The sequence below is a fragment of the Zootoca vivipara genome, chromosome 6, assembly GCF_965207765.1.
Source record: "Zootoca vivipara chromosome 6, rZooViv2.hap1.1, whole genome shotgun sequence".
NCBI classification, from domain to species: Eukaryota; Metazoa; Chordata; class Lepidosauria; order Squamata; family Lacertidae; genus Zootoca; species Zootoca vivipara.
This window is the reverse complement of record NC_142589.1, coordinates 15,760,793-15,773,045: the sequence shown is the minus strand read 5'-3', so window position 1 is coordinate 15,773,045 and position 12,253 is coordinate 15,760,793. Positions and strand designations below refer to the sequence as shown.

At 47.2% G+C, this 12,253-nt stretch overlaps 2 protein-coding genes across 4 annotated transcripts in view; one reads left to right on the top strand and one right to left on the bottom strand.

The window, feature by feature from the left end:
• The window catches only part of ACAP3 (ArfGAP with coiled-coil, ankyrin repeat and PH domains 3), a 138,712-nt gene extending 131,464 nt beyond the window's left edge, over positions 1-7,248 (top strand). For 2 of the 3 annotated variants that reach the window (XM_035117469.3, XM_088671619.1), the window contains exon 26: positions 5,889-7,095. In XM_035117469.3, coding sequence (XP_034973360.1) covers positions 5,889-5,995 — 107 coding nt within the window. In that variant the 3' untranslated portion in view covers positions 5,996-7,095. Of the gene's footprint in view, positions 1-5,888 lie in introns of all 3 variants that reach the window. The other variant, XM_088671620.1, reaches the window with a different exon arrangement.
• Positions 7,249-9,057: 1,809 nt separating this feature from the next.
• Positions 9,058-11,289, bottom strand: LOC118087869 (phospholipase A2 homolog otoconin-22). Its single transcript, XM_035120925.3, has 4 exons — positions 11,250-11,289; positions 10,262-10,406; positions 9,427-9,533; positions 9,058-9,301 (listed from the first exon to the last, which is right to left on the bottom strand). The coding sequence occupies exons 1-4, from the start codon at positions 11,287-11,289 to the stop codon at positions 9,156-9,158; spliced, it is 438 nt and encodes a 145-aa protein (XP_034976816.3). The 3' UTR covers positions 9,058-9,155.
• Positions 11,290-12,253: the final 964 nt, after the last annotated feature.

Below are 12,253 nucleotides of genomic sequence, written 5' to 3'. Positions count from 1 at the left end.
TCCAAAATGTTATTTTTTAAAAATAATAATTTTTTTCTGCATTTTTCATCCAAAGGACTGCAGAGTTGGCATTATTCTGTTGCTTTTGGAAGATACGTAATCAAAACTTGGCTGTAACTGTTCAATGGGGATGGGGGAAGAAGCCTAGTTCATTTTGCATCTGAAGGTCAGCACACCTGATTTGCACTTTCGCAAAGAATATGTGAACCAGAACACAAACATCCTTCGAAATTTGCTTGTCTCTGAATTTTGCAATGTAGTTCTTCAGCCAAGTCCTGTGTACACAAAGGCATATACTAAGGTAAAGTGTGCATTGAAAGAAACCATATATATTAGTAAAAAGTTCATGAAAGTGCATCAGATTAGAGGAAGCTCTTTTGCAAAAATGCGTATGTTCTGCAAAATTGCACACAAAAGTATGTGTATTAGGAGACGTTCACGCAAAACTGCTGACAAATTTCCATGAAGACATTATGTAATGCAATACCAATGACACACCAATGTAGAAATATGAATAACTGAACTTGGAAACGAGACACGGAGAGAAACGCAAAAGGATAGATTTGCCAATCCCTACCAGTTGTTCTTGTTGGGCTGATACTGGCTGTCCACCAGAATTTTTGCACAGGTGTGCTTGAACTTGGCAAGGGAAAATACTTGGCTACAGATAACCATGTATACTAAGTCAAATGTGTGCATGTATTACTTATTATCCAGTTGGTGTCTTTGTAGGGTGCGATCAAGATACAAAGGGCTTTGCAGGGTAACAAGGCAGACTCTTGCATCACAGAGCTTAGAGTTTTAGTTTTGGCAGAAGCAGAGAAATGATGCTATAGGTACTCGTAATTACCAGGTTCGGAGTACAACTTCATTGCATTCATAATGCTTACAAGTATGCTGAATCCGGCACAATTATTCTCTATTAAAGTATTTTAATCTTTGTTGGAAGCCGCCCAGAGTGGCTGGGGAAACCCAGCCGGATGGGTGCAGTACAAATAAATATTAATAATAATAATAATAATAATAATAATAATAATAATAATAATAATTATCATCTCTGGCTCAGATTGCATTCCTGAGAAATAGCATTTCAGGAGCCAGGGGCCCTGGGAAGCATAATGTTCCCACAAAACCTGAGCCCATAGAAACTCAGGTATTCAGGGGAAAACCACATGCCTCAGATTCTCTGGCAGCTGGGATATGAATATTGCAGTGATTCCAACATCAGAGAGGGAGGGAGAGAAGTCTAATTACTGACTTCTTAGAGGGTTACACATCCGACACAATTCTTCTCCAACTCTCCAACTTGGATTGCATTCATGGGAAACAGCATTTCAGGAGCCAGGGGCCCTGGGAAACATAATGTTCCCACAGAACCTGAGTCCATAGAAACTCAGGTATTCAGGAAAAAAAACCACATGCCTCAGATTCTCTGGCAGCTGGGATATGAATATTGCAGTGATTCCAACATCAGAGAGGGAGGGAGAGAAGCCTAATTACTGACTTCTTAAAGGGTTACACATCTGACACAATTCTTCTCCAGCTTGGATTGCATTCCTGGGAAATGTAATAGTCCCTGGGAAATGTAATAGTCCCAAGAATCATAGAATCATAGAGTTGGAAGAAACCACAAGGGCCAGTCCAACCCCCTGCCAAGCAGGAAACACCATCAAAGCATTCTTGACATATGCCTGTCAAGCCTCTGCTTAAAGACCTCCAAAGAAGGAGACTCCTTGGTAGCAAATTCCACTGCCAAACAGCTCTTACTGTCAGGAAGTTCTTCCTAATGTTTAGGTGGAATCTTCTTTCTTGTAGTTTGAATCCATTGCTCTGTGTCCACTTCTCTGGAGCAGCAGAAAACAACCTTTCTCCCTCCTCTATATGATATCCTTTTATGTATTTGAACATGGCTATCATATCACCCCTAACCTTCTCTTCTCCAGGCTAAACATGCCCAGCTCCCTAAGCCGTTCCTCATAAGGCATCGTTTCCAGGCCTTTGACCATTTTGGTTGCCCTCATCTGGACACGTTCCAGCTTGTCAGTATCCTTCCTGAACTGTGGTGCCCAGAACTGGACACAGTACTCCAGGGGAGGTCTGGCCTATAGGAATTCAGGTGTCTTGGGTCCTTGGGCATCTTCCAGGGAGGAAGAGAGAGATACCTAACGGCTGACACTTTAAACTTGGGTTATACAACCACAGCAAAGAAAATTGACCAGTTGGCAAATGTTGGCTTATAGTTTGGAGAGGAGCCTGGATGTGACCTGCATCAACCAGCAGCTTCCAGTTCTCTGCACATATGGGCTGGCTCTTTGACATCAGTTTCTGTCGCCAGAAGATCTCCCTCCCTGTGTTCTTCCAAGCAGTTTCCTAGAAAAAAAAGACACTGGGTCAAAGGCTGGCAGCTTGCTGAAAATAACACCCTGGAAGAATCTTTGAAAAGTACATACCAAGTTTATCCACTGGGTGATCAGTTGTGTGCCCAGTAGCCCTGAGAGGATCAGAATGTGAGAAAACAAAAGAAAAGAAAAGAAAAACCCTCCATCGTTTCCCAAGCGAAAGCCTCCCATTTTCTCCTGCTGCTTGCCACTCTGCTTATTGAATGGCAGGAAGTTTTGGGAGGAAGGCAACTTTTGCCCGGAGAACAACACTGATAGGCTCCCCATATGTCCAGGAAAACCCGGACCTGTCCTCTTTTGGGGGGCCAACATGCCCATCTGGGCAGATTTTTACATTTTAAAGGAAATGTCTGGGTTTGGGGGCGGGCTTGGGCTTGGGTTCAGGCTGCTCTGCACACCGTGGTGGCTGCCAGCCCGAGCTGGGAAAAGAGGCGCCTCTTTTCCTGGCTTGGACTGGCTGCTGTCCGAGCTGTCCCCAAAGGGTACCCTAGACTAGGCCAGAATCTCAAAAGATGTCCCAGAAGATGCTCTAAATTTCAGTGCACAGCCGGATCACACGTGGGATAACCATGCACAGTTTCTAACGCAGGTTCAATTCAGATTTGGTTCAATTCAGATTTCAGCGCAAACCTACCTAACTCATATGACCCCAACATACAATCCAGAACACAGCTGTCCTTTGAAATCTGCACTCCCCCCAAATTTTATACTGGCTTCTTTTATGCCATTTATATCCCTCCAAGGTGCTCAAGGTGGCACGCACACTTCTACCCTGCCCCTCGGTTTATCCTCACAACAGCCCTGTGAGGTAGGTCAGCCGAGATATAGTGATTGCTCCCTGGTCTCCAGGGTTTTAGTCTGACACTCTAACCACTACACCACACAAGCAGAGGCCCCTGTCTGTCCACTAATGGAAATACTGGTATAGATGACCTTTGACCCGATCCAGTGGTGTGGCCCGTTACCTTACCGCACATGTGATGTGACAGCTCACTCATATACACCATCAAGAAGACCAAGGGGTGATCTGATCTTCTGACCCAATTCACACTTTGCAGAGCAAAATGCGAACCGAAGCACAGCTATCCTTTGACGTTCCCAGATTTCCCTGAATTTTCTGCTGCAGTTTGGCAACCAAATGATGTGAACAAAAATGTGTAAATTTGGGGGTGCGTTTGTGTGCACGTGTGTGAAAATGCACACATTTGTGAAGATGATATATAAAAATGAATTGTATTCAGGAAACCGGCTTGCAAAAATGCGTGCATCAGGCAAAATTGCAACACAAAAAAAAGGAAATAAAAGAAAAGAAGTCCTGGCCACAGCAATCAGGGCTCCAAATGAATCCCAAATGAATTTATGATTTGTACCAAATGGGGAGAGAGAGAGAGAGAGAGAGAGAGGGAGGGAGGGAGGGGGAGAGAAACTTGTCCTCTTAAGTGGTAGCAAAAATAAAGGTACAGGGTACTATTTGTTTCAATCCCCCCACCCTTTCATTCTAGACTAGAGCAAATGCACACCCATAATTACCATTTAAATGTTCACTAAACATCTGGCCAGAAATACAGGAATGTCCTTAAGGGTGTACAAGCAGCAAGACAGATCCTGAAACTGATTTTTTCTTTCTTTCTTTCTTTGTCTACATCCTGGTATATTCCATGCATTTGCCCCCCCCCCCTTGTACCGGTAGTATCCTTTGTTTTTAATACATCTTGTGCACTGCCAATTGATGTGTGACTGCCGATGTGCGGGTCCTTTTGGACCAGGAAGAGGGCAGAATGGGGGCGGAAGGGGGCAGGGCAGAATCAGGGCGTAATGGGGCAGGGTGGGGTGAGCTTATGCATGCTCCACCGATGCAGATGGGGGCCAGGAACGGAGCCCCCCTGCAAAATAGCCACATTGTAATTATTTGGAAATCTGCAGCCATCATATTTACATTGTATCACTCCCTCTATTTCCAATGTTCAGCGCTGAGTGCCGTTGCTTATGTACCACCCACATACAAGGGTAAAGCACCAGTGCAATTGTAGGGACCCCTAAGTCAGGGGTGGGGGGGCAGTATAGGGAAGTTTTTTAAAGTTTGATGTTTTAGAATCTGATGGAAGCCGCCCAGAGTGGCTGGAGCGATCCAGTCAGATGGGTGGGGTACGAATAATAAAATTATTATTATTAGCCACATTCCCCTCTGGGCAATCTTTCAAGGGCCACATGCCAGAGGTGGGAGGGGCCAGAGACCAAAGTGGGTGGAGCAGCACAGCTAAAGGTTACCTCTGTACTTCAGACTTGTTTCTACACACACGAACACAACACTTTTTATTCTCCAACCAGGCAAGCAAGAGGCATTATCTACACACACCAGCTGGACATCAATACAGACGTACCTTGGAAGTCAAATGGAATCAGGAACCCAGGCACAGATTCCGATTGGCTTCAGGGAGTTCCTGCAGCCAATCAGAAACCACGCAAGTTGCGTTGGACGTTTGGGTTCCAAAGAACGTTCGAAAACCGGAACAATCACTTCTGGTTTTCGATCGTTCGGAAGCCAAAACGTGTGACTCCCAAGGCGTTTGAAAAGCAAGGCACGACTGTATTTGCAGTGTGAAGCAGGAACTGTGAGGGGTGTGGCCTCTGAGGAGCGTCCCAAGGGCCAGACAGCGAAGTCTGAGGGGCTGCATTTTCTCTCTGTGCCTGAGGTTCTCCAGCCCAGCACTAGGAAAAGGTGGTTAGCTGCTCCAGCCCCAGGGGGAGGATCAGCCCCCAAATACCTCAGTGAGTCTGAGCAAGCTCAGTGAGCACCTAATGCTATCAAACAATTGGAGGAAAAGCTGAAAACAGAATGGAATGGAGTATTCAGAAAGGGGGATGGAATTGGAGTATCCTGAAAGGGGCATGGCTGGTGGTCTTGAACCCTGAACAGCAGCATTCGAATGTGCCACAACACCTTGTTGCCATTCCCACTCGTAAAAGGCGTAAAAATGCTTGCTGTTTTCTTTTTTAAAATATAATGGAAGAAACGTTTATAAGATTGTTGGGCCAATAAGCCTTTAGCATAGCTGCCAAGTTATCCCTTTTTTAAAGGGATTTTCCCTTATGCTGAATAGGCTTCCTCGCGAGAAAAGGGAAAACTTGGCAGCTATGCTTTAGAGAAAGCACATTAAAGACACAGGGCTTCCCTCAAAGGTTGCCGGGAGCTGTAGTTTGAGGGAGCTGGGAATGGTAGCTCTGTGGCGGGTAAGCTATAGTTCCCAGAAGTGCTATTTTTCTAGAAAAAAAGGGGCCAGAACTCGCCACGAACGCCTCCCTCGTTCTCTTAGAATATGGGGGGAAAAACAAGCCCTGGTTTGCAGGATTCTTTGGACGAAGCCATGTGCCTTAAATGTGCGGAAGTCAGCGCTCTCTGCCTCTTTTCTTGTCTCCCTGTTAACGCTGATTTCGCTGAAGAGAAAGGGTAATCAGCTCATCCTTGGTATCTACGTCTGTCTTCTACAGGAGATGCCACCTATCTCGACATCTTCCGCGAGTTTTCTCACATGGCATCCAACAACCCGGAGAAACTCAACCGCCGCAGCCTGTACTTCAGCCATTCCTACAGATAGCCCTCAAAACCACCACGGACACCATCTGAGAACGCTGGTTCCTTCCAACTCCAGAGGGAGAGTCGAGATTACATGCCGCGGATGAAGCCGAAGGGACAGGGGCGGCCGGTGGCTGAATCGGGTCCATCCAGAACGGGAGCAGTTCGACCCAATGTCTCTGGTCACCCCACACAGCTTTGCGTTGATCGCAACATCTCCCTATGGTCTCCATCCCACTACCAAATGGCTTTTCCCCTACATTCCCTTCCCCCCCAAAAAAACTTCCAAAGAGGATATCACAGCCTAAGAGTAACCAGCCCATGTTTACAGCCTGGAATGAAATTGTTTGGATTTCATTTTAAAGTAGGGATCGAGAACTTGTAGATATTTCGGACCTCGCTGGACTCCAGCTCCCATCAGCCAATAAATAGTCAAGGATGATGTGGTGAATTTGCGGCCTTCGCGTTATTGGTGGGTTGCAACTCCCATCATCCCTGCTTGTGCTGGCTGAGGCTGATGGGAGTTGTAGTCCATCAACATCAGGCAGGCCACGGGTTGCTCACCTATGTCCTGCTTCTGCCCCGCTATTGCCTTGGAGGTTTGATCTCACTAGCCTTAGGTGTCTTGGCAAACTGGTTTTTACAGCCTTGGGGCAGGATGGAAAGTATCAATTTTGCTCACTGTGAAAATTAGATCACTCTATAGCATCATTCAGGAGCACTGCGGGGAACTAAAAATGGAGAGTGGGCTTCCTGGCTCACCGCCAACTGCACTCCATCAATCCACCACAGACACCCCCCCTCCCGCCCTCAATATACTTCATAAAAGCACAGAATTGTAGAGCTGGAAAGCACCCAAAGGGCCATCTATTCCCACCCCTGCCATTACTTGCCATTTTCTGTGATTTCCCTTGCCTTAAGGCCTAAAATAAGTCCCCTGTTCCTGTTTTTAAAGCATGGCTTCTTCTTCTTGCTGTTGTTATTTCAAAAAATCATGTTCTGTTGTTTTCATAGATAACGGACTTGTCAGAGAGCCTGTACTGGTACAGCCTCTGCCGCCCAAACTGCCTCTTGTTGAGCGTGTATAGAAATGTGTGTTTATATGCTGGAAATGTAATATATCTCTGGGCAAAAAAGGAACGTATTTTTTAAAAATGCTTGCGGCGGGAGGGAAGGGGAGTGCATTGCAAGGGAGGGAAGAGGGAAGTCCAAACAGGAAGGACGGATGGACCTTATTTACAAGATTATAAATAAAGACGGGCGACATTTTTCTCCCGGGACATTAGGCATGACTTCCTTGTCAGCTTCTCGGATCTAGGCCTCTTTGAACAGGTGAGAAAATTATGTCATGGGCCTTGCTATAAAGTGATATTTATTGGGTACACGTTTATAGCTTTGGGGCCAGCTGCCAAATCAGATATAGTAGTTGGTTCCTGAGAAACGGCAAAGCAGAGCCGAGGTATTTATATGCAGAGAAAGAAATATGCGCACAGTCTGCAGTAGGATCAGGCAGAGACTTATCGGACCTCCAGTTGGCTGTGTCACTGCGGCTTTCTGGGAGGTAGAGAGGGAGGCATGAGGGGGGCCACCAATTGACCCAATCTGGTCCTCCCACTAGTGCAACTGCACCAACATTGCAGCTGCGACATCGCACTCCAACATTGCAGTTACGACTGTGCCGCTCCCCCCAAATAATCAGCCATGACTCTGCTGCTCAGAAGTCAGGGGAACATTGCTGCCCCACCATCATAGCTGCCAAGTCTCCCACTGAAAAATGCAGGCTCAGCAATGGCACGGCACTGGAAGTTGTTTCTACGCATGTCCAGATATGCGTAGAAGCAACTTCTGGTGCCGCTTTGCCCGATTTTCGGTGCCCAAGCATGGACGGAGCGGCACTGGAAGTTGTGACTTCCGGTGCCGCGCTATTCATGTTTGGGCACCGGAAATTGGGCGGCGCCAGCACCCAAACTGGAGTCTCCCCTGCAGGTAGGAAATCCGGGGGATTTATGGGATTTTTTCCAATCCGGGCTGCCAGCGGGAAACGGTTTAAAATAAGGGCGTTTCCAGCGAAAAACGGGAGACTTGGCAGCTATGCCCACCATGCTGTCTGCGCAGAAGGTCCCAGGTTCAATCCTCGACATCTCCTGGTAGGGTTGGGAATGAAAAGCCCTTCAAAAACAAAAATCCACCAAATTCCACCACAATTGTTCGCTCCGAACCTCAACTCTCCACAGGCCTGAAATGTCATTGCAAAAGCTTCTGTGATTGCGCTTGCAAAGGCTCATGGGATTGCTAGACACTATTTTTGCACCATTTTTGCCATTTGTGTACTCTTTTAGGGCCGTTTCCCTCCCTTTTTGTGCCACATCTGGGTTCACTGTGCTGCTCATGCACACGGTTGCGAGTCCACACAAGCAAACAACATGGAGATACCGATAATATTTTATTTGACTCAAATGCATATTATTACTATTGCAGTTTCGAAAGGGTTTTATGACATCCAGTCAGGAAAATGGTCTGTGTTTCCACTTGGTAGGTAAATTCTTGCGGGGGAAAGCAGACCAGGGATGCAGTTCTAGTGCAAAAAGAAGAGCACCCTAAGATATGAGGCACAATCTCCATCAGGATTAAGCACCCGGGCTATGAGACAAGTCAAGCAAAATAGAGAACAAAAACAGCCTGGGGGGTAGTCTCTTCAATGGAGTACAGAGGGAGATATTGTATCCAATGCTGGTCCTACTCAGAGCAGACCTATTGAAAACAATGTATATAGCTAATTTAGGTTTGCTAATTTCAGTGGGTCTACTTCAAATACAACCCAACGGATTTACCTTAGGTTGTACCCAATGTCTGCCCTACTCAGAGTAGACCCACTGAAGTTTACTGGGCATGACTAACCAAGATCCATTAATTTCAGTGGGTCTGCTCTGAGTAGGGCTTAGATACAACCCACGAACCTTCGCTTCAACTAAAATAGAGGGAACATAAACTGCAACTTAATTTTCTACATGCTTCTGTTGCTTTCAATTAACCTAACACAATGCTAAGAACCCCAAAATAATAATATAGGCTGAGCCAACCCTTTATAATAACCAGGTGGGCCAGGCTCCCCCTTGAATCTAACCCCCTACATGCCGCTGAGAGGGCTATCCTCCGGTTCTGCTTCCCGTTAAAAATGCGGCTCAACAAAATGGACGCTGTGCCCTGCAGTTGCCTGCTGGGTGATTCTTGAACTGGAGGTTATAGGCAAAGAGATGCTTCCGGAAGCAGCTGGCCGCTTTTTGGTCACATTCGCATACGAGCTTCTCGCACCGGTCCCGAGACTTGACTGCAGAGAGAGGAGAAAGGTGGTACCTCAGCATCGTTTTCCGCAAAGAGGGGTGCTCTGAGCCAGGGGGACGGAAATAGAAAATATTTGAACCAGCTCTCTGGCTCGACGCTGGACCAACTCACCACATTTAATTTTATCCCTCTGGGCGTAGAACCTGTATGAGTGGGTGCTTGGGCTGCAACCGAACATCTCGGCCTTGTTGTAGCAGCAGTCGTGGCTGTGGCAGCACCTGTGTGTGACGTGAAAATGAAAGAGCATGGAATTGCTATGAATCAGGCCCATTCTGGCGCCATCTTAGTTTTTTCAGAACTCAACATCCTGGGACTTCTTTTGTTCTGGAGCTCTGTGGATTGTTGTTGTTGTTAAAAGGGAACCTGATATTTAAAAATGGTAACTGCCATGTATTTTATTTTTTTATTTTTTTGCCCACAATGGGCTTAGTTTGGAAAAACTAAGATGGCGGCCACAACCATGGTCTCCGGCGGCCCATGATATTTCCCCAGTATCACACAGCATGTTTATGATGACAGCACATTCAAGCAGGAGTCTCCCTCAGCCCTACCTGAAGATGCCGGGGATCGATCCTGGCACCTTCTGCATGCAAAGCAGATGCTCTACCACTGAAAGTGTCTGTGGTAAAGCCCTGCTGGGACTGGTTCATATCATAATGCAGGTGGAGGCAGTTTATTTGAATTATCCTCCGCATGAAACAAGCTCCTTGTCTGTAGAAAGCAAGCATCTCAGAGAGGCTAGGCAAGACACTTCCTCCCAGATATGCTAGTTTGGTGCATGCAAGGATTTCTTTCGTGTATTTCTTTGTATGGGAAAGACTCTCAAATATGGAGGTCCCCCATCCCTGTTCTTGAGACTCCCGTGACTTGTAAAACCCCTGAAGTGTAAGAGAATGATGATAGCCCAAGAGGTGAGCGATGACTGGCAATCTCAGGTGAGCCTCACCTGTCGATGGCGTCCACGGGGAAGCCTTGAGTCCCTGCCCCACAGTGGCACCCGTAGTTGGTGAAGTTGGCCAGGCTGTAGGTGACGGTGCTCATCTGAATCATCTCATTAAACTGGGAGGCAAGGCCGGTCACCAGAGTGGCTCCTGAAAGAGCAACAGGGTCTTGTTTGGAGGGAAGAGCAAAGAGACAGGGAGCAGGGGGCACGGATCGAAAAAAGGCAAGGGAGTTGATGTGGGATACCTTTCCCCCTGCTGCCACCTTCCCTCAGAGGTAAACCATTCTCAGCCACTTGTTGGCAGTAGGTAGGGCCAAAGCCACCTCCTTTTCCTCCCTTTGCCACCCCTCTCTCTCTCTCTCTCTCTCTCTCTCTCTCTCTCTCTCTCTCTCTCTCTCTCTCTCTCTCTCTCTCTCTCTCTCACACACACACACACACACACAGGTAGTCCTAAGGCTGCTGCTTGCCCAGGCCTGAACTGAGAGTTGAGCCTGTCCATGAAAGAACTGGGAATTAGATCAAGCATGCTGTGGCATGAGCAGTCAAAGCGTTTGGACTGGTGAGCCTGCCTGGAGGCCAGAAGTTACCTAGTGGCAAAAGAAGATGGCTTTAAACTCCTGCCTAGGGGTATTAGCCATGAACACCCAGATTCAGTGGCAGTATATCCCTGAATACCAATTGCCAGATTTTCCCCCCTCTTCCTCTTCCCACATTCGGCTGCAAAAATGCACTGCCCTCAAGCTGGTTTCTTGATGGCAATGCCATAGGATGATGTTGCATCGCCATGAAGCCAAATCAGAGTGAGGCCACTCTGAGGGCTTGTTGGGGTGTGTGCGTGTGCTTGCCATCAGTTGCCACCATCCCAAGGGACCACAGTGGAAGCAAAGAGACCCCGTCCCAGAGACCCCTCTTTCGAAGAACAACAACAACAGTTCTGGAAAGAACTCTCAGCTCTACTGAGGACAGAACTATAGCACAAAAGTAGACTTACCGCAAGCCAGAACCAGTAGGAAGATTGTAACGTTCTTCATGGGTGCAGCTGAATGGAAGCAGGCCAGCTGACAAAAGAAGGGCTCTGTGCAATCGCTTGGGTGACTGTGTCGGTTTATATAAGCAAGCCCAACCAGATATTTTGGGACAAATGATGTCCCCATCACCACCGCCCCCAGTCCTGGCTCATAATAATTATACTTGAGGACAGAAGCAAAACAAGGCTAGGGACCATAATTATCTAAGAAGGGGGATTAACAACATCAGGATATATATATATAAGCGGTGGCAATCTGAGGCTACAGCCATACTATACATTTAAATTGCCATGATACCACTTTAAGCTCCCATAAGGTAAAGGTAAAGGGACCCTTGACCGTTAGGTCCAGTCGCGGACAACTCTGGGGTTGCAGCGCTCATCTCACTTTACTGGCCGAGGGAGCTGGCGTACAGCTTCCAGGTCATGTGGCCATCATGACTAAGCCGCTTCTGGCGAACCAGAGCAGCGCACGGAAACGCCGTTTACCTTCCCGCTGTAGCGGTACCTATTTATCTCCTTGCACTTTGACATGCTTTCAAACTGCTAGGTTGGCAGGAACGGGGACCGAGCAATGGGAGCTCACCGCGTCGTGGGGATTCGAACCGCCGACCTTCTGATCGACAACCGGTGGTTTAGACCACAGCGCCACCCGTGTCCCATTAAGCACCCATAGCTTGCCACAAAGAATCATGGCACCTATAGCTTGTTAAGGGCACTGAGAGCTGTTAGGAGACACCTCTCGCTATTCCCCTTGCAGAGCTACTATTTCCAGAGGTTCTTTTTTGTGAAGATAGATTGGTTGTTAAACCACTCTGGGAACTGTGCATAAGAACACCAGAAGAGTCATACTGGATCAAGTCAAAGACCCATCTAACACTTATTTATACATCTGTCACATTTATATCTCACCTTTCCCCCTCACCCCCAAGGACCTCAAGGCTCTCCCCTTCCTCATTTAAATTCCA

What these genes read in the sequence shown, in the direction of transcription:
- LOC118087869 (XM_035120925.3), bottom strand. Translation starts at nt 11,289, where the DNA reads ATGAAGAACGTTACAATCTTCCTACTGGTTCTGGCTTGCG. An exon ending in CCTACTGGTTCTGGCTTGCG is followed by an intron (nt 10,407 to 11,249) that starts GTAAGTCTACTT and finishes TTGCTCTTTCAG; the next exon opens with GAGCCACTCTGGTGACCGGC. An exon ending in CCCGTGGACGCCATCGACAG is followed by an intron (nt 9,534 to 10,261) that starts GTGAGGCTCACC and finishes CGTCACACACAG; the next exon opens with GTGCTGCCACAGCCACGACT.